General features: G+C 45.8%; 1 protein-coding gene across 1 annotated transcript in view; it reads left to right on the top strand.

Moving 5' to 3' along the window:
- The first annotated feature begins 2,853 nt into the window (after nucleotides 1-2,853).
- Nucleotides 2,854-27,158, top strand: part of GRHL1 (grainyhead-like 1 (Drosophila)) — a 38,956-nt gene continuing 14,651 nt past the window's right edge. Inside the window, exons 1-8 of the mRNA XM_009581922.1 lie at nucleotides 2,854-3,042; nucleotides 6,094-6,164; nucleotides 7,651-8,041; nucleotides 8,827-8,903; nucleotides 9,714-9,870; nucleotides 10,374-10,485; nucleotides 11,445-11,539; nucleotides 24,404-24,562. Of these exons, the coding sequence (XP_009580217.1) occupies nucleotides 2,977-3,042; nucleotides 6,094-6,164; nucleotides 7,651-8,041; nucleotides 8,827-8,903; nucleotides 9,714-9,870; nucleotides 10,374-10,485; nucleotides 11,445-11,539; nucleotides 24,404-24,562 (1,128 nt within the window). The 5' untranslated portion in view covers nucleotides 2,854-2,976. The remainder of the gene's footprint in view (nucleotides 3,043-6,093; nucleotides 6,165-7,650; nucleotides 8,042-8,826; nucleotides 8,904-9,713; nucleotides 9,871-10,373; nucleotides 10,486-11,444; nucleotides 11,540-24,403; nucleotides 24,563-27,158) is intronic.

Consider the following 27,158-nt stretch of genomic DNA (forward strand, 5'->3'; position numbering starts at 1 on the left):
TTTCTACACCGTGTCCGTCTGGAGACGGTGGCCACGGGCACTGTAAGTTAATAGAAAACGGGATAACTCTGGAGCGGTTTGAAGAACCGATTGTAAAATTACTGTATTTTGAATGATCGGTGACTCAAATGCACTCATTTCCTAGGGAAAGCATAGCATTTTTACCAAAGTTTTTTTTCAATATACTGCTTTCTAGAAAGAGGACTCTAATGGAGCAGCTCACTAACTTCACCCTGAGATTAGGATTTTTCATATGTTTTTTTACCTCTAGTGACACTTAATAGATGAGGTCACAGTAATGTAGGTACGCGCGCTTCGCTTTTCTGGCACGTAGAAGCCGGCCAAAGAAATCCTCTCTGCTGCCTCAGCATTAAAGGTGTGCTCTGTGCAAAGACCGGGTATAAAGCACAGTGTGGCTGAAGATCTCTCAACGTCTCGAGTTAAATTGTACGGTGAGGGAGAGAAAGGCTGGGTTTTGCATCGGGGAAGTAAGTAGGAAGAGTTTCTGTGATCTGAACACAGGACACTGCAGGCTGCGGGATCCTCGCAAGCGAAGAGGGAGTATCTGCTTTTTGTAATATTCCTCTGCTTCTACTCCGGTCATGTAGAAAATAAAATTCAGAAATTATTAAAACTGCAGTAGAAAACTTACTTCCAGCCTTTGCTGGACATGTCTACTGCTTTGTGAGCAGATCCCTATGCCAGTAATCTTGAAACCTAAAACTCGGGAAAAATAAATGTTTGCCTTCTCTTACCAATATGTTCTCATTTTCCTGAAAGAAGCTGTGGTTCTGCTAAGGCATTGAGTTACTGCCAAACCCTGCGCTTCTCTTGATAATTCTGCAGATTATTCTTTCTACGCTGCTTTTAGGGGGTAGGTTACCTGTAGGCAACCTATATTTAGGTGTTGCGGTGATGAAATCACACAAAAATACGTACATTTTGCATTTGCTACATTTCTGGTTAGTGGCTGCTTTAGTTTTCTGGTTCTCCCTTGGCTCTCTCTTTCCATGTGAGCATTGTGTTGCTGGAGGGAATCAGCTTAGTGGTCTTGTGAGTCCCAGCAAGACTGACTTAGCCCTTCAGCTTGGCAGGCGTGGGTCAAGTGAGCTGCACCCAGGGTACGTCAGCTGCCTTTTTCTTTACGAGTGACTTTAACGGGAGGATTTACCCGTTTGCTGTGGATATTCGAGGTTTCTTTTATCACATCGTATAAGAACAGGAGCTTGTACCATGTCCCTGAAGAAAATGCCGCTTTATCTTCTGCTGTTTTTGATAGAAAGTGGATGTCCTCGATGCCAGAGGTATCTGCATTTTGGTACACTGCGTTTTGGTATCTGCGTCAGTGTGTACACAAATAATGTACAAAGACCTAAAGAAAGGGGTCGGTGCGAGAGCTTGTCTTTTTGGTTGTTGTTGTTTGCTTTTTTCCGACTATGTAATACTGATTTATAGCCACAAAGTGCTCTTAAAAGTCCTGGAAACTCCCACTTGCTTGAAGTATCTTCAGCTCAGCCAAGCTGTCCCATTGAAACTCAGCGAGACTCCTTGTGTAACTGATAAAGGATCGAACGCATAATTTGCAAAGTGCTTTGCAATCTTTTTGGTAGAAGGTGGTGATAAATGTAGGATACTGTTAAGCTGATTATAGTGATTAGAGTATTTCACAACTTTATATTTCACAACTTTGTATTTGTAGTATATTTCAATCTCTGAATGCATCTGGGTAAATAGATGACAAGAATGCTTATCTACTGGGGAAGGGGTGTGATGGTGGTGGGGAACTGTTTTTTGTGGGGTTTGTTTTTTTTTTAATTCAAACTATTACCAATTCATTAAAAAATGCCGAGTTTGGGATTATTTAAAAAAATAAAAAAGCTTCCCTCCTCCTCCCCCTGCCAGTCTGCAGTAAACTAATGTTACATTTGGGCTGGAAAGAAAACTGTTTGAACTGGTTTAAAAGTCAGATTTAAACAATGTTAGCTTTAGCCGACTTGAAAGATGAAGCATATATTTTACTAACAGAACCAAAGTATATTAAGTTGTCTAAGCTGGTAGGACAGCATTTTCTACAGATGTCCCACTTTCACCTGTGGGTAGAAGGTCCAAGTCGTCTTGTTCTCGGCAATCTCAAAATGTTCAGAATAAATACATATTTTTTTTGTACACTACAACATAAAGGAGAAAACTCCAGTTTTTCTCTTTATTCCCAATCATCTGTTGAGGGTGTTTCAACCTAGTGTCATGTATTATTTCAACAGTAACCAGGCAGTAAGTCTTTTGGCTTCCCTTGTCAGAAAAATTCACTGCCAAATTGATTTGAGGTCCCCTTGACCAATTTTCCTGTGTAGTCCATAGCTAATCAGCAGCTTCTAGGTGGTGTTTTCAGATACAGTCTGAGAGGGAAGACACCTTCTTCTGGAAGCTCTGGGGGAAAGAGATGTTTCATTAATTCACATTTTCTAGTCCCACATGGGAACGGGAGCAGGTTGTATTACGTAGGATGTGCTAGAGATTTTGTAGGTGGTAGGCCAGTAAGCGCCTGTAACTTTTTCTGTGTTGGATTCAGAGTATGAGCACGTCAGTGGTGCTCTTAAACGGCTTTGCCATTTTATATAGGCTGGTGTAATCTAGCCGAGTTGGGTCAAGTTAATCCTGATTTACATTGAGCGGGAGTGAGATCAGAATTAGGTTTCTGGGCTTTTTGTGTTGACTAATCCTTGCAGTCCACTGAATCAGAATATGAACCCTGTGAAACTGGGGCAGCTAATTTTGAAGAACTTTAGGAATGTTTTTCATGTGTTCTAACAGGTGGCTTTTTTCTTTCTTCTTTCTTCTCTTTTCTATGATTCAAGTAAAAGACCCGTGTTGGTTCTTCAGAATGACTCTCTCTACTCTCAGAGACGTCCTTACACCAGTGAAGATGAGGCCTGGAAAACCTTTCTTGAAAATCCCCTTACAGCAGCTACCAAAGCTATGATGAGCATCAATGGTGATGAAGACAGCGCAGCTGCCCTCGGACTGCTCTATGATTACTACAAGGTAGATTGGTGTGGGTACACTCTGGCAGCCAGCAGAGCTCCTGTTCCACCTGTGGAAAAGGTGTCATTTGCTAGAGGATTTTACAGAAGCTATGAATAAATCACAAGGACTTTAAACTATGTGGGTTTTAAATGGAAAAAATTTCATGTCCCTTTTTCTGAAAATTGGTTTATTTTTAGCTCAGTAGAACAAGATGCCCTGCATCTTGATGTAATGGGTCAAAAGCTTCAGTTGCACTTTGCCTGTCGACTCCAGGTTCTGCAGGAGGCAATGTATTATAGAAATAGTTGTGAAGAATGAGACTTTGGGAGCATGTCCCTGTCTGAATGTAAATACGCATAGAGAAAGAAATTTCTCTCCTCTTGCTCACGTGATCCCTATTCTGGTGAGACTGTTGGCTTTTGCTGGGCTCTGATGTGTTACCTTAGTCTCAGCTGATACTAAGCTGTAACTACAGATTTTTGGTGGTGTGTGGGGCAGAAGTGTCCACCTGAAGGAGTTGCTGTCTGCATCCCTCTAACCTTCAGCTACTGTAATCTGTTAATCCTTTGGCAACTGTGGTTGTCTTCCCCAGCATTCACGGTCTTCTCGGAGACATGCGCCTTCCTAGATGCTCACAGGTGAATTGAACAGTCAAACAGATAACCTGGTTTGCATAGGGTACATCTTGCTGAGCTTTCTTTCCTGAATAGCAGAAGTCTAAGCCAGGGTAGTTATCTCCAGTCCATGTCCAAGACGATGGAGACCAGCAGACGTTTTCAGGCAGAGAGGCATCCTGCTCATGTTAGACGCCTGCGTTACGGTGGCCTGGCTCACTGGGTGGAGATGCCTGTTTTTTCTTTGCTGAGCGTGCAGGGAGGCCAGGAGGCTGACTCGCGTGCCTGGCACTTTGGCTAGCGTCTTTTAATAGTAGTGAGTGCAATTGCCAGCCGTGGTATGTTCTTCAAGCACAAGGAGAGGCTATCTTGTGCATACAAATTCCTTGCCTTTCCTTTTAAGAGTTGAACATGTCTTACGTATCAAAATATTCTTGCAATGCTTAATATGGAGATTAGCACTCCACACACACACGACAAAATGCCACAAACTCACTGATGTGGATGTTATTCAGCTAGTTTTGTGAGAAAACTGGCTTTCTGCTTTGTTGTCTGCACTTACTATGCTCTTGGAAAAAAAACCCAACACTTTCACCAGAACGATTTTAATCCACAAAATCAATTTTGATTTCTAAACCTGTAGATTACAAAGAGAACACTGATGTTGATCCTTCAGGCTTGGCAAAATGGAAGGGATTTGCTGTACATTAATATCTAATTCGGGGTTTCCTCCTGTGTTTGGGTATCAGCGGGTGTACAGAAAAATCAGTGAATGAACAGGTATGCCACACACTTCCATGAAGCAAAATGGTTTAGAAGTTGAAAGATTTATTGAGGGCTGTTACGAAGTAATGCTAGAGGGACGATGTCTAGGCGTTTGTAGTACGCCCCCTCTGCATTATTAAAGATGAGATCACCTTCGTATTAAAAAAAAAAACCCAACCAACCAACCAAAAAAAAAACCCCAAAACAACGAAACCAAACAATTTGAGGTTTTCTTCCACTAATGGGCTACCAGCTCAACTGTGGTTAATAAGGCCTTACGAGAAAAAAATTTTTGATCAAAATCTAGAGTTTAGGAGTGTTGGACTTGAGGCCAAACGCGGCGTGGAAGACCCTTGTTTTTCAGTGACTAGTGAGCGTCGGCCTCCTAGCAGTCTCCAGCTAGAGGTTCTCCAAATTTTGGTTACTGTGGAAAATCCAACAATTTTGCTGATGCTGGAGATTCCAGGTTATGCGGAACAACCAGGACTTAGGTTTTAGTTGGGGGCTGTTTAGAGAAGTATGCTGTTCACACAGGTATGCCATCAGTCTTCGAATTAGCAGTAAAGCGGCGGTTCCCCGTGTTGCACCGAAGCTGGCAAACGTGGGCAGTATCTGAGCAGGCTTCAGCAAAGGAGAGTGGTGGGAGTTTACTCCTCCTTACGCCGCAAAGTGTTTGCTTTGCTTATTCGGGAGGTGTGTTGAGGGTGACAAAAGTCCTGGGCGCCATATGTGTGTTCGCAGAGGAGCTTGTGTGGACTTGCTGCGCGGTCGAGGGGAGCTGAGCACCTCGGGCTTGTGCCAGTGGTGGCGAAAGCTGTTTGGGTTGCTGGGGCGCTGGCTGCGTGCTCTGGTGAACCGAGCCACTCTAGGTCAAAGAGTTCACCTTCTTCTGTATGCCTTGGCCTTGCAGCACAGCCAGGAAAACGGCATGTGTCTGTGTGTGGACAAGATGGCTTGTGTGATCAGTGTTGCAGTATGTAGTGTTTTCAGGGCAAATCTTGCCCATGGTGTAAAATATGAGGAGCAGTATTGAGCTGCCTTAAATCCAGAGCACTGGTAGTTACCTTTCCTTTATACAAGTTTTAATACAGTTTGGGCCAGTGTGGTGTACGTGGCCATGCACAAAAGTGAGCTGTAGCATCCCAAAACACTTACTGACCCTGGTCTTCCCCGAAACCCCTGGTCTCTGAGGAGAAGGGAAAGCCTTGAGTGGTCTTTGAGGAAGTGGCCTAGAGAGCATGCGTTCAGGGTGAAGGGGCTGTGGAGCAGCAACCTTTCACAAGCCTTGAACTCATCCAGCAAGCTGAACCCTGCCAGCCTGCAGAGGAGAAAACCTGCACTGCCAGCACAAACCTTGAAGACTCTCCTCCTGGTCCTGTTCACCCCAGTGCTGGTGCTCCAGCCAGGGATGGCCAGTTTTCTGCACCGGTTTTCCTGTTGCCTGGTGCTGGCAGGAGCCCAGGGCTGGCACAGCTGGCAGGATCAGCTACGCGGGTACCTGTGGGGCATCATTTGGGATGGGCCTGGCATCCCAAAGCCATGCAAACATCAGTCAAGCTGTAATGCTAATAATGACTGGTGTCGGAGAGCAATGCTTTCTTAATTTGACCAAATGGCTGTGTTTTGAGGAGCTTTTTTTTTTTTTTTTGTGGAGGAAGAATACAATTATAGTATGTCTTGTATTTCCTAGGTTCCAAGGGAGAGGAGATCTTCGACAGCTAAACCAGAGGTAGAACATCCTGACCAAGACCATAGCAAAAGGTATTAGTTTTTATTATTTCGTGTCTGCTTATCTCCCTTCTCTCCTAGACCACCAAAGCTGCTGAGAGAAAGCAACTTGCTGCACTGCAGTGTTGTGCTGGAAGAGAGAAATTATTTGCTTTTACTCTTTGCCCCAAATTCCTGTGCTGCCCCAGGAACAGGATAGGGATTGGACCATGATGTGGAGAGGCCCAAACTGCTTCTCATCACCATCCATCTGCTTTCTATGTATTGGTGTCATACAGTCAGTGTAGTAAAAGCTGCTCTTTTTAACACTAGGCACAGCTTGGTAGCACAGGCACCCTTTCCCAGGGCTGTGGAGGTGACTGGTGACCCTTTTATTTTTGAATGCAGTTGCCTCAGTTGCTTACTGCAACTGATTTTGTTCTCGGGCACCAGCAGCGTTGCTTCTTCGTGTATGGGCTGATAGGGAAGGACTTCAAAGTGCTTGTGATTTAGTTTTGGTTTTGTATTGTTTGTGGACTTCTTTTGTATCCTCTGGAACACCTTTCTTTCTTTCTCTTCCTGGCCTCCCTCTCTTGTGCCTCCCAAGCAGAAGAAGATACTGATTAAGTAAATATTACAAATGTGAGGTTCATTCAAGCCAGTCTGTCCTTTGGACAGACTGGAATGCTTTAAGGACTCGAGGTGAGGTTTTTGTGGTCTGGCTAAGCCAATTGAACAAGTCGTCGTTGAGAAGACATGTATTCCCACTGCTCCCTTCGTACCAGCTCTGGTCTTCCACTGACCCATAAGCTAGCAGGAAAAAAAGAAGTGGCTAGTTTTCTGCCAGTGGAACAAGCCAAACTGGCTCACCAAGGGGACAGGGGAGCGTCAGAATTGGTGCAAAGGAGAGGGCAGGACCATGGTTGTGGGGAGGGAGAAAGGGAGGGCAGGCTGATTTAGTGGCTACTAGCTATGAGGTCAGCTCAGCCACAGATCTCAGTGTCGTCTTGGCAGAAATGAGTGTGGTGGGGTGGAGAGTATGAAGTTATGCAAACCACTCTGAGGGAGTCTCGGTGTGGATTTTCTTGGGGTTTTGTGCATGAAAGAGGGGTGTAATTTCCCTATTAGTGCTTCCCGGGTGGCATGCAGTCCTAGGGCAGAGGAGCAGCAACCTTGCTCTCAGTCCTCCTCCATCCGCCCAAGAGCAGTTTCATGGAGCCCGCGTGTGCTGATGTGTGGTGGGAAGGGCCTCGAAGCGCTTAGTTTTGGACTGCTGTTTTCCAAGCAGTGAGGATCTGGGCTGTGAACCGTCACCCTTTGCTCCAGGGTAATTCATCTCCAAGGTGGGGCTGTTAGCAGTGGGTGAGGTTTCTTTTTTGAATGAGTTTCTCAGCTTTTCAGGATTGAGCTGTTCTGCACAAGCAGGAGAGTTGGTATCAGCTGTCCTTGTCCAAAAGGCTGAGAAGTATTTCTAGCTCTTGTTTAATGAGAAAATGAGCTGTATAATTTACGCACGATTTTTTTTCTTTGTCCTTTAAAGGAACAGCATCCCAAATGTGACAGAACAGTCGCTCATTTCTGCTGGAGAAAACAGAGTCCAAGTTCTGAAAAATGTGCCTTTCAATATTGTCCTTCCACACACGCCCCAGATGGGCATGGACAAGAGAGGCCACCTTACAACCCCTGACACAACGGTCACTGTTTCAATTGCCACAATGCCCACCCATTCCATCAAAACGGAGACGCAGCCCCATGGCTTTGCAGTGGGCATTCCGCCAAGCGTCTACCACCCCGAGCCCCCGGAGCGGGTGGTGGTCTTCGACAGGAACCTCAATCCCGACCAGTTCAGTTCCAATACCCAGCCTCAAAACTCCCAGAGGCGAACACCAGACTCCACCTTCTCAGAGACTTTCAAGGAGGGCGTGCAAGAGGTACCAAGAGACACAGTCACTGTGTGCGTGTGTGCGTGTCTTGATCTGGGTGGAGAGATCCAGTTCCATCTTTAATTGTTCTTGTTACGTGAGCCAGAAATCTGTCCAGGGATTTAGGAATAGAAGACTTTCTCAGAAAGGTGCATAAGTATAACTTAGTAAATAAAACCTTCACAACATGAAATCGTTGGCAAATGGCTAATCTTACTAGTGACAGAGCCTTTGGCTTGCAGAGTGTGGAAATAGTTATCTTGATCCACAGCACCGGGCCAGGTTTTGCAAGAGTTCAGCACTCCGCAGTGCCTTTGCAGGTACCGAAGTGAAGTGACTATGTCTGTAAGCTTCCTTACTGCCAGTTTCTAGGTGTGGTGTGTGTCAGTGGAAAACAGTCGATTTATTCAAGGACCTTGAGTGAGAGTTAAACCTGGATGAAAATCCGTGTTTTTTGTTTTATGGTACCAACTGAAAACAGTAGCATAACCATGTTTCGATTTTTAAGCCAGACCTCAACGAACTGTGTAGCTATGCCCTTTCTTTGAGATTTGGGAAAGCTTTAAAATGTTGCCCTAAGCTGACTCAGAAGGCTTGTAGATGTTGTGCTTAGTCGACACCCAAAAGTTTTGGATTAAAACCCTGCTCAAGTGTCCTGTTTGTATAGACCAAAAATCAGTTGTTATCTGATGATCAGTTTGCCTGCCAGAAGTTCTGTGGTAACGAGTATCTGTTTAATCTTGACTTTTCTTGTTGCTGCTGTGTTAATTGTTGTGTTGTTTTGTCTACCCCAGGTTTTCTTTCCTACTGAACTGAATCTCCGGATGGCCAACATGAATTCAGAAGATTATGTGTTTGACAGCATTTCTGGGTAATGCTTTAAGCCCCTTGCTTGCCTATATCCTCCTCTTCTCTTACAGTTGGCTTGTCCACGAGCAAGCAGTACAGCTCACTTCCTTCTGCGCTGAGTCTCTATCAGGCACTGGGGATGCTGTGGATCTCAAAACCACAACTGTGCCTGCTCATTTGAATTTCACAGTTGAAAATCCTACCTGTATCTTTAAGGAAAACTACACGCAGGGTTGGAAATACCACCCTGTTTCAGTCAATGTGCTTGTACCAACTTCCCATGGGAAGATGCAGTGCTGTCTGTCAGCTCTGCAGTGGTCTCGTAGCTGGCTTCCAGCTGTGTCCCTCTCCCTGGCCTGCTTGCCTTGCTCTCTCCCTGTTGGAAATCTACAGCAGAAATAAGAAGCATGAAACTCATCTGAACTCCAAGGGAGGGGAATAAACTAGTTGTTTGGTTGGCTGCAGTTGACCAGGAGGGAAGAGGAGAAGACCGTGGCCACTGAATGGCTTATTAGCTTGTGAATTTAATTTAATTGCCAATAGATATTTCTCTGTTCCATGAGATCAGCTTGCTGCTCTCAGCCTGAATAGGGAGCTTCCAGTCTTGCCTGCTGATGTGTCTTGGGATTTAGCTTGCCAAGAACTTCTCTTAAGTGTTCATTCATGAAGGAAATGGTTGAAAAAGGGGCTCATCCTGTTTTCCAACTTCCTTGCCTGTTGATGGCTTAGTGAGTCAACTAACGACTTTGGAATTTCTCCAAATTAAATGTGGAACGTTTAATCGGCTTTCCAGGAAAATGCCTTAGCAATCACTGCCCTCTTCACTCCGTAGGAATAACTTTGAATACACTCTGGAAGCCTCCAAGTCCCTCCGACAGAAGCCTGGGGACAGCACGATGACTTACCTGAATAAAGGTCAATTTTACCCGATCACGCTAAAAGAAGTCAGCAGCAGTGAAGGAATCCATCACCCCATCAGTAAAGTCCGAGTGAGTGGCTTTTGTGGTTTCTTGGGAAAAAAGGTGTGTACAGTGGTAGCCTTAAACTCTCCCAAAGTGCAGTAATCTAAACCAGAGCATCAGCACTAAGGCCAGCTTACCCGCTCTCTTACATCAATGTTCATTCCTTTGCTGTCCACCTACTTCCAGACCAACCCATCCTGGCTCAGTCTGTTACGAAGTGGTGTCAGCACTTGTGTAAAGGTGATGCAACACCTGGAATGAAATCCTTGAACTCCAGTTAGGAGAGCAGTTCTGCTCACCTCTGTTTATGACACAGAAAGCGCTGCTGTCTGCCTTCCTGTTTGGCCAGGTATTCTGCAGTGCATCAAGTTGGAAAGCCTAAAGCAGAAAACCTGATACCGAGGAGAACTTCCAAAACAAATGTACTCTGTGGCCTTTTCTCTTTCACGTGTTTGCGTGTTTTTGGTTTTTTTTTTTTGGTTTTTTTTTTTTTTTCTTTTTTAATCTTACCCCTCCCCCTCTCCTTTCAGAGTGTCATCATGGTCGTGTTTGCTGAAGACAAAACAAGAGAAGATCAGCTCAGGCACTGGAAATACTGGCACTCAAGACAGCACACGGCCAAACAAAGATGCATTGACATAGGTAAGGAACATTCTTATTGCTGATGTCAAACTCCAAACCTAATTCCTTGGCAAGATTTGGTTTTCTGTTAAAGCTTTGTTATTTTAAGGAACCTTTGGATCATGCTCTCTACTATCCATAGCTTTGCTGAAAGCCCGGAGAGAGCTTTTGATTGCTTGGAGCTAATGCTGTAGTTTTTAGGACTCCTTAAAGAGGCTGATTTTTTGGAGGATTTTAGTTGCTGAGCAGTCCAAGTTTAGGGTTTTGCATTGGTAGATCTAACACCCCCTCCAAACTACAGTTGCTTTGGCATATCCTGGTGCTTGTAGCTAAATCGCAGCTTACAGACTCTGTGGCTGTCCTAAATACTGTATTTCTTCAAAGGACAAGATCCTTGTAGAAATACCTCGACACTAATGATCCTCCTTCCCACAGCTTCGCTCACAACTGGTCTTTGGTACACATAAAAAAAGAAAACACTGCAAATTTCCACTTGCCTCCAGACAAGGCTGGGGCTGGCTGGCTTCCAGCCTTCTCTGGCTGAAGGCTGGGTTGTACTCCTAGTCCCTTCCTTCTGTGAATAAAAGCAGGGATTAATCACTTGGCAGTTAAAGCAGACGCACATGCAAATCTTTGTTTGTTATTGAAGGAGTTTTATTGAGAGCTTATGCCCTTGCCGTACAGGGTAGAGTTTCTGCACACAGCAGGCAATGGCGCAGGACGTGCGATATTTGGGATGGCTGCCTTTCTCACTGGAGTTTCTGCCGAGTCCCGTTTTCTTCCTTCCTCCTGTTTGTTGTATTTTGGTTTTGTATGAGAACCATTTCCAGCTTTTTTAACGATCCATTCTTAAGTACAGTTCGGCTTCCTTTGTCCCCAAGGGGTTGCTGAGGAGTTGCAGTTTCTGGCTGCTTTGTGTGGTTAAGGACTCCGGATGGTATCTCCTCTTCCTCTCCCTCATGCACCCTTCTTTCCAACAGCTGACTACAAGGAGAGCTTCAACACCATCAGTAACATTGAGGAGATCGCGTACAACGCCATATCCTTCACTTGGGACATCAATGAGGAAGCAAAGGTATGTGACCACGATTATATTTCCTGTCCTTTTAGCAGATTTGGGGGCTGGGGGAGGGGAAGGGTGTGTGGCCTACCTGGTGATTAGCATGTAACAAGTTTGTTTACGCTCTTACATTAGGCAAAACCTTCTGGCTATTTCTTAAGAGGGTTTGCATGTGCAACTGCGGAGAGCTTTGCAACTGTTTTAAGGTTCTTGGCAGAACTGCATACCTGACAGACAAGTACTGACAAAAGGAAGCGCTGAGCGTTTCCAGAGCAGATGAAGTGGTGCGGGAGGTGTGATGGAGTGTAGTTGGGCTTGGCAGGGAGTACAGTTTCTTGGAGGATCCCTGTGAGAGGCAGGGGCCAGCTTCTGAGGGAGTTAAAGCTGTGGCAATGGGCTTGCCTTCAGCAGAAGAAGGGAGTAGCTGCTGCCATTGAGCTCCCAAAGCACGCGTTGCTGGAACCGCGGATCCCAACACCCAGTGACCTATTTCAAGTTAGAGCAGCCTCCTGGTGAACTCTGGTTTGATCTTTTTTCAGAACTGTGGGCATTACGGTAGATGTGTAAGTACAGGCAGCTTCCCTAGCTAGTAGCTAACTGCAGCTGTTTGAAGCCACTCCAGCTTTTGAAAAAGGCCCATGCGTCTTTCGGGTGCCAGGACAGCAGGTCAGAGAGTGGAGTCACATGTGTTCCAAAGGCATTTCTCACTGGTTTGTTGCTGGAGTCAAAGTGCAGGAGTTTTCCTTGGAGAGTTTCGTTACTTCCTGGGTTTTCATTAAAAATTGGGAACGGTTTCCTTCAATTTTTGGAGGTTGGCTGTTCCCTTGCTAGTACGTCATGTGCTAGTCACCAGCGTCACGGGGAAAACTACGGGTGGCTGTAGGGTGCCACATCTAGGGAGGGCCCTAGTTTGGGGGACACAGGAGCTCTCAGCAGAGAATGCAAAGGTGCTCTGGAGCTGTGTGTGCCACCATGCTCTGCAGGAGGCACAAGGGATGGTGTCACTGCACAGAGCTCACTGTCACCACGAGCTTTGCTCTGTGCAGCACGAAAGCTTTGGAGAAAAGAGAGAGGAGGGGTTGTGTGGGGGCTGCTGTTGGGTTTCAGCTCTGTGGGAGAAGTTTTGAGATGTTTGGCCGGCAGCAGCGAGGAGCTGTGTGTGCTGCTGATGAAAGTTCTGCCTTGCAGCGTGGGTGACATTACTTCTGAGGCTGGTGTTGGGTGCCAGGCTTCCCTGTTCACCAGATTTGGCTTTAGTCGGGTTGAGAGGGATGGCAGGGAGGGCCTTACCTCCTGGAGGATGCTAAAAAGCTGATGTGATTTTTGAAGCATGAAGCACTTCGCTATGTGAACAAACAGATGAAGCTTCAGAAGGGCTGTCAAAAGGAGGCAGTAAGTATTCCCAAAATGGTATCCTGCTGCCGTAGCCAGTCTAACATTGTCCCATTCGAGGAACTCTGGTAATCTGTGTCTGTGAGGTACTTGAGGGCTTAGGATTTGCACGCAGGGATGGATCATGCAGACAGAGCGATGATTTCAGATCCCCAGAGAGTCAAAGCACTTCGCAGCTCTGCAGCTGCCTCTCTGCTGGCTGAGCCATCCTACAGCAGTAGGGACAGGCTGCTAACCCAGGAGCAGGGCTTAGAGCTGGTGCTGAGATCCCTGTGGCTGCCCCAAGGAAAGCCATCCCTTCCCACCAGGTGACAGAGCCCAGCCCTATGAAGTAGGTGATTATTGCCCAGGTGCTCTACAGACCCCTGAATGAGTAGTTTGAGTCCATAGTGAAATTGCCAGTAGCAGCTTGAAAAGGTCTAAGGACCCTCAAGGTGATATTTCAGCTAAGAGCTGAACTTCATGGGATGAGGTGGTGTGGGGAGGTGTGACTCACACTGGTTTTGCAGCTACGTAGGCAAATTTACCTCCAGATTCACAGTCTTAGTGTGTGAGACCCATATACTCTCAGTATTGATTTCTATAAACCTGCAGAGAGAACTGTTGATACCAAGAGTGCAAGCCTTGGCTCCTGGGATCAGAATCATATTAAGACAAAAATACTCTGGACTTTAGTGTTCGAAGAATTGGCATTTTTAGCAAATGCTCTGTGTGTTTAAGCATCTGTTTAACTTTATTTTTTTTCCCTGAGTGGATGCGTTTTGTCAATGGTTGGATTTCTCACCAGTAGAGCTGCAGTTCTTTCTCAACTCCTGTGATCTTATCAGGAGATGCCTGAGCCAATTTCAACAATTTTTATTGCATGGTTCATTTACCTTGCATGCTCTCTCTCTCTCTTTTATTTTCCTTTTTTTTTTCCCTTTCCTTTTTCTTCCCCCCAAATAATAGTCTTGAAGTATATGAAGAGAGCAGGCAATAGAGAGAATTGAGTTTCTGATGCTACAGAAAGTCCTCCACAGTAATAAATACAGTGTCTTGTGTTTAATAACAGCAGCAGTGTTGCATAGATGATATATTTAACAAGCTAGCAAGCCTTGATTATTAGAAACTTGCTTCCTAAGCCCTGGAGTTACCTGGACCAAAGCCAAATGATTCTCCTGGGGTTGCTGCTTCTCCCATTTCTCTCTTGCTCCCAATTTGCTGTGGGAATGATTTGGTCCTGTGCACCTCCTGTGGGAGGTGATGAGGCTCTGCATCTGGGATTTCTGATGTAATTACTCATTTAGGCACCTAGGGCTTTGGGTGTGTGTCAGATTTAAGGGAGAAATAGTGTATTATCACAAGAAGTTACCCCTAGCAGCTGTGGGACCAGGTACTTGCCCTTCTTATGCTAGCCCTCATTGTGGGGATGTACAGGAATATCGGACCTCTGCTGCTTTGTCCGTGCAGGAGGGTGTCACCTGCCTGAGAGAGTGCTTTGCCAGTCCCCTTGGGGCACTTCAGGGATTTTGTAAAATACAGCTTTCTGGTGAAGAAACACTGTTTTCAGGCGATATGAGTCATGTGCTCACTCTGTAGCAAGGAAAATATGCAGATTTTGCAGCTGTGGAGTTGGGGGATGGAAAGGATGTTTGAGATGCCCTCAGCAACCATTATTTCCCAATTGTGTTGTGCTGGGAGAGCTGAGGGCAACTCCAGGGCTTTGGATGCCGGACGCAGCCGGCAGGTCTGGCTCTGCACAGATGGAGTTGTCACGCAGCTGGCTGCGTTGGTGTGCTGTTTGTGAGCCCGTGTGTGGGGAAACCAGGAGTATTTCATGCATGACAGACACTTCCCACTCTGGGACCAGACAGTGTCCATGGGTTTTGGAGCAAATGCTGTGTGCTTCTTTCTGGCAGCTCCTCTCTGCCCTCTTCTGTTGCTTTGGGACATCACAGGAGCTGCTATAAGTGGCCACTTTAGAAGAGTGGTGGGTTAAGTATTCTCTGACCTTTGCAAGAGCATGTTCAAGCTGGAAGAGGGCCCAGGATTCAAAACCTCCTTGCTCTGAGGCAGTGAAGGGATCTGAGGGTGGGGAGGAAGGCCAGGCTTCGAGAGGGAAAGACGGACTGCCCTGAAGTGGTGCTCCTGAGATTGGAAGGAGAGCGAGGTCAGGGTTAAAAAGATTGCCAAGAGACACTGCGGAGTGGGGAAGCGGTGATTCAGGTGGGCTTTCAGATGTCTGTGTTAGAGGGGAGGTCTGACCCCACCACCTGACAGACCAGGGGAGAGGAAGAATTGGATGAGGAGACAGTCATGCTTTGTGAGAAGAAAGAGGGAGATGGTGAACTGGGAAACTAGTTGATGAACTGGTGTGTTGTTGAATGGGATATTCAGGAAAGCCAGCGCAGCTACTCGGTCAGGAGCCATCCTGGTTGGGTGGAAGCGTGGTCCGATGAGTCTGACAAAGATGTGTAGCTGATACTCGCTTGCACACAACAGGTAATGCCGGAGTTACCCTGAGGCTTGTGGAGGCTTCAAACAGTTTCCCACCCTGTCCCGGACGTCTGCCGTGTTGAGCAGACAGTCAAGGTGGGGTTCTTCTGCAAAGAAGCTTTTAGATGTCTGAACACAAGCTCGTCATCTTTCGCTTCTATGACTTCATTAGGGACGGGGTGTCTAGAGCTGGGATGGAGCTTTCTCTGGAGGATCCTGCCCCTCCTTGTTGACTGAGCAGGCTTGGCCATCTTTGGGGTTTTTAAAGGTTGGGAAGAGGAATCCTGTCTTTGCAGCCCTTTTTGTGTCTTTGACCTCTGTATGTCAATCAGGAGAAGCGTTTGTAGGTTCAGGTCATGAGTTTTTGAGGCTGGGAACCGTTTCTTCCCAGGTCTGTACAGCATGCCCAGTTCTCCTTCTCTTGGTTGGTACCCGTTAGAGGTCTTCTAATGAAAATTGCCACTATGTGCACGGTTAAGTGCACGTTTCTTTTGAGTGTTTCCAGGTACTCTTCATAGTGTTGCCCATTGTCCTGTTACCTCTGTTGTGTTACCCGTTAGGCTGTGAAGCAAATTCCCCATCCCTTAGCTCTGGCCTGGGGATATGGCCTGCTCTCAGGTCGGTGGCAGTTGAACAATCTGGACAGATCGGTTTCCCCAGCGTTAACTGGCTTTGCTGGATCCCGCTTTGCTCAAATCCCGTCTGAGCTCCTGCCCCATGGAGCAGGAGGGTCGGGGCCTCATGTCTGAACAGGGCGAGTTGTTGTCTGCACGGTCATTGCAAGAGCCTCCTTGCCCCGTTTTTGTAGTCTTAACAGTGCAAGGACCCGGCTGTTGTGCTGGGGCACCTCTTCCACGCTTGCCAACGGGTCACTTTTGGAATGTAGTTTTGCTTCCAGCAGCTCCCAGAGAAGGGCCTCCGTGGAGGTCTTCTGTCTGGCTTGCTTTAGGCTGGATGGTGGGACTGTAGCCAAAAATGATGTCACTGTACATTAAGGACTCCATTGTCCTCCCACTCCTTCCCTCAAGAAAAAAAAAAAAGGCGTTGTAAGCTAGATGTTCTGTGTGAAAAGACCCTTTCTACTAAAAAGGGGATACATGGTGAGGGTGTAATGGGCATTTTGAGCTGGAGAATGTCATGGTAGAGCTTTTTGCTGTCTTTCCACCAAAGGGGAGGTGCTGTGGTATCTCTTAAGTGATACCCTGAATGACAGAGCAATTAAACAATGCTGCTTTTTTTTTTTTTTTTTTTTCTTTTTTGGGTCAAGAAAGGTGGAATGGTCCTGTATTACAGTAATTTGCAGCTGATTTGGGATGAGCCTTTTGAAATAGCAGATTGGGCAATGAGGGTGGTCTTCTGGCAGATCCTCATGTGTGTTGCTTGAAGTTCTTGGTCAGGATTTTTTGTTCAGCTCAAATTTTGAGCTCAATTTTTGAAGAGGGTGGATCTCTTGCTACAACTTGAAGTAAGGCTGGGGTGTACATCACTGATTTATTTTAAGAGTTCATCCTAGCATAATCCTCACTTGGTGTTCACTGTAGGAAGAATTTCAACTTTTTTGATTGATGAATATTGCATACATTTATATGGATGCCATTGTAATGAAACAGCAGTCATATGCCTCATTAAAGAAGGTGTTGCCACCTTCAGCAGCATTGAGGAGGTACAGGTTTGGCTAGTTGGAAATGAAACTATGAAATCTGATGAGTCAAACATACTTAAAGGAAAGAGATTGGTTTGAAGCCAAGACTGCAGACCACAAGTACTTTGAGGCGCAAGTACACACAGCCTTTGGAGCAGTGACATAGGAAAGTCATAGCAAGTATTGCTTACCTGCCTCTTAATGCAGACCTCTCCCTACTTTGTCCTGGGTTTTCTTAAAAACAAGCATGTGTTGCCCTTGATTTTAAGCGTTGCAAATTAGAAGCAGGTTTTCAACTCACAGTTTTTCTTCAGAACTTGTTTTCCCAAACTCCACTGTCCGTCTGGTCTTCCAACCTCCAACTATGGAGCTCACAGTGTATTTCCTAAAGCTGAAAGAAAAATCCTCCTGACCTTAGCTTTTCTACAGAGAAAGCTGGGAGGTGATTTTTTTTTTTTTTTCCTTTTCTCCATTCCTTTTATACCTGATGGCAATACTTCCTTTTCAGCCATTTTTGTGCCTTTGTGGACTTATTTCTTTCAGTTTTGTGTTGGTTTTGAGTTTTTTTGGTTTGGGTTGTTGGTTGTTTTGGGGTTTGGCTTGTTCATTTGGAGGGGGTGGGTTGGTTTTCGAGGCTGTGGGTTTGTTGTTTGTGGTGGTTGGTTTTTTTTGTTTTTTTTTTTTTTTTACATATTGCCACTTTTTTGCCAAACTGCTGGTTTTACTTTCTTCCCAACTAACCTGACAAAAGCTGACACCTGGCCCCGCACCTTTATCTTATCAGAGCGTGGGGTGGAAGGAAGCATCAGTAGGACTGGGAACCTCTATCCCCAGGTTTCCCACGTGTTGCGAGCGGAGACATTCATGTATTTCCTTGCCTCAGAACAGGTTGGAATAACAATCAGCGTTGCTCTTTGTGAGCAGGAATATGTATTTTCTTTTTATTACGATTCATTTTTTTGTTGATGGAGTGAACTTGCTAGGAGGATGTTTTCTTATCCGGGGCTGGGTCATATTTTCCACTTGGCATTCCTTGGTGTGGTGCGAGACCCGCGATGTGTTTTGTGTCAGTCACCCAAATTGGGCTTGGTAGGTTTGACTGCAAACTAACTTCCCCCGGCTGCGAGCAGGATGGTGCTGGATCTGGCTGAGTGGTGCTGGAACGGATGTGGCCCTATCGCACATCTGCCAGACAAGCCTTATTTGGAGCGTCCGAGCCCAAAGGCAGGAGGCAGCTGGGGAGCCCACAGGTGCACGAGTTGCCCAATTTTTTTTATCTCTCTTTCCTGGCTCGCCTCCTACTGATGCAAAACCTGTGGTGCATGTGGGAGGTGAAGAAACGAATGTGAGAGCAGTAAGATTAGCCACCTCTCAGGTGATCTGTACCAAGCTTTGTTGTTTTTTTTTTTTTTCCTTCTTTTAAAGACAGAACAGTCTTCCCAGTGCTGCTTGCTTAGGACATGCCTTCGCGGATGTGTGCAGGCAGACCCGTGCTTGCCCTGCCTGCACTCCGAGCTGCCTGGCCGTGACCCAGCGCCAGTCCTGGAAGCCACGTAGCTACGTTAGCACGGCGCGGTGCCCAGGCTGACAGCTCTGCCTCTCGAAGGGCTTGGAGCTGCGCTGGTGTGATTCATAAGGCTTTTGGGCTGGAGGTGATTTGCATCCAGCCAGCTCACAGCATAGATGAAGCACGTTAAGGCCTATCTTGTATACACCCATATGGACAAATCTTTAGGAGAAGACCCTTTATTTTTCCCTTTTATGTTTGTATTTGTCCAAGTCTTTAGAGAAACCACATGCTTTCAGCCATCAGCATTTAAATAACAACCTTTGAGCTTCCGGGTAATTTTTCTTTAGTAGAGGGTTGATAAATGAGTTGTTTGTGGAATTTGGGCCTAGGGCTGCTCCTTCAGCTAGCCAGCGAGGAGTGCTGTGACCAAATGGCTGCATACCCCTGAATTGCACACGCATCTGCGGGAGACCAAGCAACCAGGTGGCTCCTGGGCTTTGCACTGACATTCCCAGATTTCCTGCTGGCAGCCGGGGTGGAGAGCCACTGTGTCCTGGCGTTGGTGATAGCTGTGTAGCTTCTCACTCCCTCGTGTGGGATGGTGCATGTCTTTGTTCTCCGAGGGAGTCTGTGCAAGCGGAGAAGGAGGGAGTTGTTCATGTCCTCTGGTCCATACCCTCGTGCTCTTATTTAGATCTGATGGATCCTTTACATTATTTGTTCCTCTGGTTTTTAATCTGCTGTTGTAGCCTCAAAGGCTCCTCCTCATGTCAGTTTGGTTGAGGGTTTCTATGACCCTTTGTCCTTCAAAAAGTGAAAATAACACGTAGATCAAGTCAGCTGCGCAGTGACTGCTGCCCTCCCCAGCCAGAGACCACAGGAACGGCCTTGCTGCTCCGAGGGAGAGCAAAGCGAGGTGCCGCGTGGGTCCCCTGGGTCCCGTTGTGCGAGGGCTGCGTGCAGCCTCAGGCTGGCCCGCGAGTAGGATGCGCGGTGATCGGTCCGCAGGCGAGACACTGCCTTTGTGTTGGGGAAGTGGTCCCAGGACACACTGGAATCCCTTTGCCTACTGTGTCTTGGGCAGAACATTGAAATTATTTAGCCGCGGTTTGTTATGTTGTAGGCTCCAAACTCTATATTCTGTCCAAACACAGTAATCCAAAATCAAAAGCATCCTGACAATTTCAAATTGAATATAACATTAAAATGAGAGGCTTTTGCCTACTAATGCTAGAAAAGAGCTAAAGTTTTATCTGAATTCTCAACAGAGAAAGAAATACCTAATGGACTTGGATTATTGAGTGATGTCTTCATCCTCTGGGTACAAAAATGTAATGAAGCATAAATAGGAAGAGGTGAATTCAATTTAACTGTCTTCTATTGAAATGAAAGCCATGTAGAGCAAGGCGATCAGATTGGAATAGTCCCAAGTCTGTCTGTGTAGGGTCTTATCCAGAAGGACGTACAAGACTGTGCACGACGGGCAGATCTGTTACATGGCCATTATAGTCTTACCCACACCTGTGTTTGCTGGGGACTGGCCAGAGCTTACAGTGTGCTAATACCCATCTGAGTTGCTTTCCATTACCTATGGCAACCCCAGACATTGTTGATATGTACCTACATATTGTTCCTTTTTAACTTTGCTTTGCAGTGAGTCAGAAGAGGCTGTACAAGGTGACATTTCATCTAAAGCTGCTGCATATGTAGCCTTTGGACTAATCAAAATTGCTGGTGCTTTTTGTGTGACAAGAGCACGGCGTCCAAGATAAACTGAGGAGAAGAGATCTGGGTATGCAAGCCTTCATTTAAAAAAGGCATCTTTCATCTCGCTGACAGCGAGGTTCCTGCAGCGCTCTGATTGCCCTTTAATTATGCCTGTTTTTCCTGGTTTGTTTGAAAGGCAGATCTTGTTAGAAAAAGGTGCTGTGTGGAAAGAACTTGGCTGTCTCTGCTGCCCTTCCTTGAGGGCACACAGCAGAGCTGCCAGATTAATTTTTTTTTTTCTGCATTATTAAAATGGAAGATTGTTTCTCGTAGGTTTGAACGTAGGCACGGTGTGTTTCTCCTGAGTTAGGCGAGGAGGGGCGCGAGTGGTCGGGTGGTTAAAGCAGACTGGGAAGTCATGAGGTCTGGCTTCTTCCCACGCTGACTTCCAGCATGATCCCGGAGGAGGTGCTTTAATCCTTCTGACTTCAGTCTTTGGTTGTGTGCGGCTGGGCTGCTGCTCGTCTGCCACAAAGGCTACAGGAAACCCAGCCTGGTGTTGGGTGGAGGGGGGTCTGCAGTGTGTTGGGTTGAACGTCGCCAGGTGTGGGGGGGTTAACGGCTCGTACCAGCTAGCAGGTTTCATGCTGTTTGGTGTTTTATGTTTAAACCTCGCTGTTGTGGAGCCATTTGTCTCGATGAGAATCTCAGCTTTCATTAATAATAATAAAAAAAAGCATGGAAAAAATGAACAAAAAAGAAAAGGAAAATAAAGCCTGGCTTTGGTTGGAGAGAAAAGCCTGGAAATATGATTCAAATATAGACTAAAGGCTTAACTGCCAAGCAAGCGAAATAGCTTGAGAACAGGTCTCTAATCCTTTTAGAAATCTCAGTTTTAAAGAAAATCTGCGTAACTTTTGAAGGCTTGACTCATGTTTGTAAGTGCTCGGGCTTGACAATGCTCTATTTTTAAATGCTGTCTTTATGTTGAATCTTGGGAGGTGAGATGAAAATGTTTTTTTTAAAAGTAACAACAAATCTTAATATAGCTGAGAATGCGGAACTGCCCTTAGAAAAATAGGTTGGACACATGAAAAGGAATCTTGCTCAGCAGGCTGAAGACGCAGAGCAACTTCTGCGGTTACGTTTTTCTTTCTTCTGGCAATTTTGGGGTGGGGATGTAGCTGGCGCAGTGACTTGGCCTTACGTTTCTTTTCGAACGCAAGTCAAATAAATCTTCCTGAACAAAAAGCACCTGGCTTGAAACTGTTTTAGCCCAAACTGGAAAAGCTGTTCGCTAAAACTCCGTTTTTGTGGAACTTGAGGCAACCTGAAGCTGCTCAAAAACAGGAGTTACAGGATGGGTAGGGAGAAGTAGATGATCCTTTTGAACTGAAATGGCTTTGTATGAACAGGAGAAGACAGGCTGGCTCTCTGTTGCTTCAGAGAGGTGATTAGATTTTAGTTGTCATCTCCTTCCCAGAGTCCCAAAGACTTAAATAGCATGAAAATGAAGTCAGCTGCTTAAAGCCAAAAGTAGTCAAATGAGGAGACTCTAAAGTAAGAGGATAATCTTTGTCATCTGACAGGCAATCCCAGATTCCCATGGGATACCCGTGCAGCTCTGCTGCTGTAGCATGCATCTGTTGTGCTGAGACCTACGCTTTTACCTTGAACCCAGCCTGCTGCATGGGCTTTGCGTGGCTGGTAAGCCATGAAAACTGAAAACATAGACCTGAATTATCTGGTAGAGAAGTGACACTGCTTGCTAGGGAACTGGTGGCCGATGCTGCATATTGAGTCCGCTGGTGAGTCCAGTGGTGTGAAACTCAAACGAGGGATTTCACAGAAATTTTGAGGTGGTGGTGGACCTGCTGGCATGGTTGCTCGGGCATGTTTTCTTGAAGAACGCAGTCATTTCTTCACACAGACGTGAGAGTTGTGTGTGAATATTCAGTATGGGTAAATAAATTTAAAATTAAAATGTAAAAATATGCAAACACCAGAGCTGAGGCTCTTTTTAAAAAACAAAACCCCTGCTCAGGGAACACAATTATTCAGGCTGTGCATACATCTGATTACCTAGCTCCGAAGCGGGTGAAGGCAGCTCTTCAAACTCCTTGAAGCTTTCCCCTGGGGTGTGCCAGTGCTGCAAGCAAAATGCCCTCATAAAGCTGAAGGTAGCAAAAAGGGAAGGGGGGTGGATAGATGGCAAAGCCATCATTTGGATTAGTGTGGGGAAGATTGAGAAGAGCTTATTTTAAAATAATTTTCCTGGCTGTGATTTGGGATGTATTTAATGCTTTCAAAACAAGTTGTCTTGGAACAAAACGGGTTTGGGATGCTGAGGCACAGGCTGCGGGCTCACCTTCGGCGCTGCTGTCCCTGCGCGTTGTTCTGGCTTGGGCCACCGCAGAACAAGCAGCGCAGGTTGCGGTGGCTGGGGCTCTGCCAGCGTGCCACACTGGTGTGAGTTAGACGTCGTTTTACACATTTCAATTTCACTTTGCACAAGCGGGACTGGGCGGGGGCGCTGCCAGGTCCGTGAGAGGGTGTGTGTGCACAGGGGAAGGGATGGGGGCTGTTTGCCGAGCTGGCATGCCGGCAGCTGTCTCCCTGCTCTGGGCCAGCTGGTGCTCACAGGGGCTGCAAGAAATTGCGTGTGAATCTTGAACGTTCAGGCAAGTTATTACGAGAGAAAACACTTATGTATACTTCCCTCCCCGCTTCCTCCCAGGCTTTTTATACTACTCTGTTATATATGGGGAAAAAAAAAAAGAGCTTATATCCCTAATCTGGTGATAGTTATTACATTTCCATTTCCCCTCTTTTGTTAAAACTGGTAAAGGATGTTGCAGAACCTGTGCGAAGAAGCCCATGATAAGCACTTTGCAAAACCACAAATCCAACCCAAACCCTTAAGCTTTTCAAAACCTACCTTGACACTTTGCAACACCAGGACGGCTCCGGGAGGTGGCACTAACTCACTGCAGGGACTGTCAAATGGGTGCTTCGTGGTAGTAGCACAATAAGTGAGCGATCAGGTGGTGGGACAGTATTCCTGCAAAATCTCTGGCAAGGTGCTTCTGACTCCCAAGACTTTGATTTTTTTTTTTTTTTTTTTTTTACAATTATCCTGCTTTTGTGCTGGAGGCAGAGAGGAGAGTAGCCACTGCAGGTCTTGGTAGCTCATAAATTCCTGGTAATTAATCATTGCAACTTCTTCTGAGACATGCCAATAATGAGCATTGTGTCTGGAGAAGAGCCTAGCACACAGCAAGCCCATGTTCTGGATACAAAGTACTCTGGTCTATCTGTTCATATCTCCACAAGGATATTTCTTCCTTCTGTTAAGCAGCGTTGGACTTGTTCTCTGGTTGTGGGTTTGTGTTTGGTTTTTTTAGGCAATTATGAAAATGAAATTAGATATGTTGAAAATCACTCTTAATTCATTTTTCCCATAATTTAATTTTTTTATTAGAATAATGAAAATAAAAAGATCTGAACATTAACAGGGTATTGTAGATCTTACTGGGGAATATTCACGTGTAAAGCCCAGAAACTTTCACTGAAATAATGGCATTATTCCTATGTTTAAAGATAAACGTTGCCTAATATTTTTTTAAAAGCTTTTAATACCAATCACAAAAAAAATAACAACGAGAAACCCCAAGTAGTTTCACGCGTAAGCTGTGCTCACAGCAGCTTATGTAAAACTCATGGAAAGCTTTGTTTTAACTTGCCCAAAGTAACGTAAATTTTTCAAAGCAAGGTTATGTTCTTACCAAGATGGTAAAACATTGGCCAGCGAAGGTTGGGTGTAGGAGGATTCCTATTGCTAAAAGTTTGATGATGACATTTGAGATCTCTTGGGCAGAAATACCTGAGGAAGATGGGTGGAGTCTTCATAAAGTTTGGAGAGTTTATTGAAATTCATTCTGGACTAAGTGGCTTTGTCCCCTGTAATGGTTTATATAAAGAATTAAGAATGTCATACCACTTCTTGAGGATTTTACCTGATCTCTCAGATCTCCTGTTCATAGTGGCGAGGACCAGCATTTAGATCTCAGTACTCACTGAACAGTCCCTTGCTCAGTGGCCAGCCAGGAGGCTGTGTGTCACTATTGACAGGTGCCGCTTTCCTCTTCTGCAGGTTTTCATTTCTGTGAACTGCCTCAGCACGGATTTCTCCTCTCAGAAGGGAGTTAAAGGCCTGCCCCTGAATCTTCAGATTGACACCTACAGCTACAATAACAGGAGTAACAAACCTGTCCACAGAGCCTACTGCCAGATTAAAGTCTTCTGTGACAAGGTAAGGTTGGATCAATGTGCCAGTGACCCTTTGGGAAAAGGCTGTTCTCCACAGCTTGGCAGCCTTTTTCTTTTTTTTTTTTCCTAATTCTGCCACTTGCTAGTTTGGCTCACTGAAAACTCCCGTCTGCGTTCAGCCTTTGCAAGGAAAAAATTTCAACCCCTTCTACTTGGTTCATAGATGTTATGATGACCTCAGATAAATTTTGCTGCTTTCAAAATGCTGGAGCGCTGAGAAGTGTTGCTGAGCTTTGACTTTGGAGAAGGGTCAGTCAGTGGCAGAAGACTGACTGTCAGCACTCCAGACACTGGAAAGTCCTGCAGAGTGCCTTCAGTAGGAGAAATCATTGCAATTGATTGGAGCAAGTGGAGGCTTGCCTTTTTGCGCAAGCTACGTTGTGTTGGTCCTTTTAAATTTCTTTGTGCGTTCTTACTGCATTTGTTATTAAAAAAGCCCAACAACTTGCACATCTTGTGAACAGAAAATGTTGCTGTTTTCATTGTGTCCTTGTGAGATACAGCAGTATAATGAAGCCCATTTACAAGCTGGATGGGTGCTGTAATTTGACTGCTCTGCCTAATGCACTTAGCACACAGAGAATTAACACCTTTCCCAAAGCCTCTGTTCACCTGAAGCTGTGAAAGAAACACAGCAGGAGCTGAGCTGAAAGCAGTTGTAAAAGTTTAACTGAGTTTGCAAAGAAAGGACATTTTCCCAATCTTTGTAACCTGTTCCTATCAGAAGAGTCTTTTGAAGGACCAGAGCAAGTAATGTGCAAAATTACTATTTCCAGAGTGACCAAGATCTTTCTAGGCTGGGATGAGCGCTACCCCGACTTCCCCAGTCCCTCTTTTGATACTGAACCACTCCAACGTCTTGTTTTGCTGGTATCCTACTTGATTAGGGCCTCTCATTCTTTGCATACGGACTGCGTCTTCATCGCGTGGACTCTTTGCGAGTGAGATCTCAAATACCTCTCTGTGCAGCTGCAGGTCTGAGGCGGGCCTGTGACCCCTACTCTTGAGTCCTGTGCTAGCTTTGCACCGATCGCATACTGTGCGGTCTTGCCTCGTCATTCCCCAGGGAATTGCCACAAAGATTCATCTCACGAGCCATTGCTCAGCCTCTGCTTGCTTCCCAAAATATATGGAGCCCTCTACAGTTTGCCTCTGCGGTAGCATCCCATTGACTCATCCTGCCACGTTTTGTTGTCTATCTGTATGCTTTTAAATAGGCCCCTCTGCTTTCCTGCGTGGTTGGGAGAAGCTGCCTGTAGCTGCCTGCCAGTTGTGATTTCTGCAAAGAATTTAGCAGGGAGTTGATGAATGCTCTCCAGAGCTGTCTTAAAGACTTGCCAGTAAGCCTAAGAGGCTTGGGTCTCAGGGACTTTCTTCAGGCCTCCGTTTTGTTTTGGTTTTTTTTTTTTTCCTTCTTTTTTTTCTTTTCTCTTTCCTCCTCTAAAGTGAGACTGAGGCAAATGTGTCATCTAAAGCTCTTTCATTATCTGAGAGTCTTGTGTGTTATCGACCTGTATTCTCTACAATACCAGTGAGCATAGACTTGCTGCAGGGAAGGGGGGGATCTTTTACTCCTAAGTTCTCTAGTCAATTACTGACACTGTGCTAAAATTACTGACAGTCTTGTGCCACTGCTAATAAGACAAATCAGTTAATAAAAGGGCAGATGTGTAGACAGTATATAGCTTAAAGGAAACCATTTGAGTCTATACTATAAACTTCAGCAAATCTAGTAATATGGTAATGCCAGTGTATCTTTTATTTTCCGTTGGAATTTTGACGTTTTCTCCTGCTTTATTCCTCCAGATACTTTGCCAATTGTACCTGAATTAAAAGAGGAGGGAGTGAAGGAGAAAAGATAACTTTTCTGTATTTCATCTGACTGTTGTTCGTTCTGTGAACATGCAGCCAATGTGAGGTTGGTGCCTGAAGATTCTGCAATTTGCATTTAGAGAAATGGTGTTGAAGTTTGCTGCCTTTCAGATTCGGTCTGGGTCCAGCAATGAGAGCTGGGGACAGAGGCTAACAAGCGGAATATTGTTTGTCACCGCATTGAATCAAACTCTGTACTCAAACACTCGTTTGAGGTGCGCTGGGCGAGTGCTCCTGTGAACGGACCTGTGTCCTTACAGCTGCAGGTGCTGACTCACTGAGGTGGGCTGACCCTGGCTGGGCGCCAGGTGCCCACCAAAGCTGCTCTATCACTCCCCTCCTCAGCTGGACAGGGGAGAGAAAATGTAACGAAAGGCTCATGGGTCGAGGTAAGGACAGGGAGATCACTTGCCAGTTACCATTACTGGCAAAACAGACTTGAGGGAAATTAATATATTGCCAGTCAAATCAGAGTAGGATAATGAGAAGTAAAACCAAATCTTAAAACACCTTCCCCCCACGCCTCCCTTCTTCCAGGGCTCAACTTCACTCCCAATTTCTCTACCTCCTCCCCACCAGCAGCACAGGGGGATGGGGAATGGGGGTTGCGGTCAGTTCATCATGCGTTGTCTCTGCCGCTCCTTCCTCCTCGCTGTCTTCCCCTGCTCCAGCGTGGGATCCCTCCCATGGGAGACAGTCCTCCACAA

Source organism: Fulmarus glacialis, unplaced genomic scaffold, assembly GCF_000690835.1.
Source record: "Fulmarus glacialis isolate BGI_N327 unplaced genomic scaffold, ASM69083v1 scaffold10067, whole genome shotgun sequence".
Lineage (NCBI taxonomy): Eukaryota > Metazoa > Chordata > Aves > Procellariiformes > Procellariidae > Fulmarus > Fulmarus glacialis.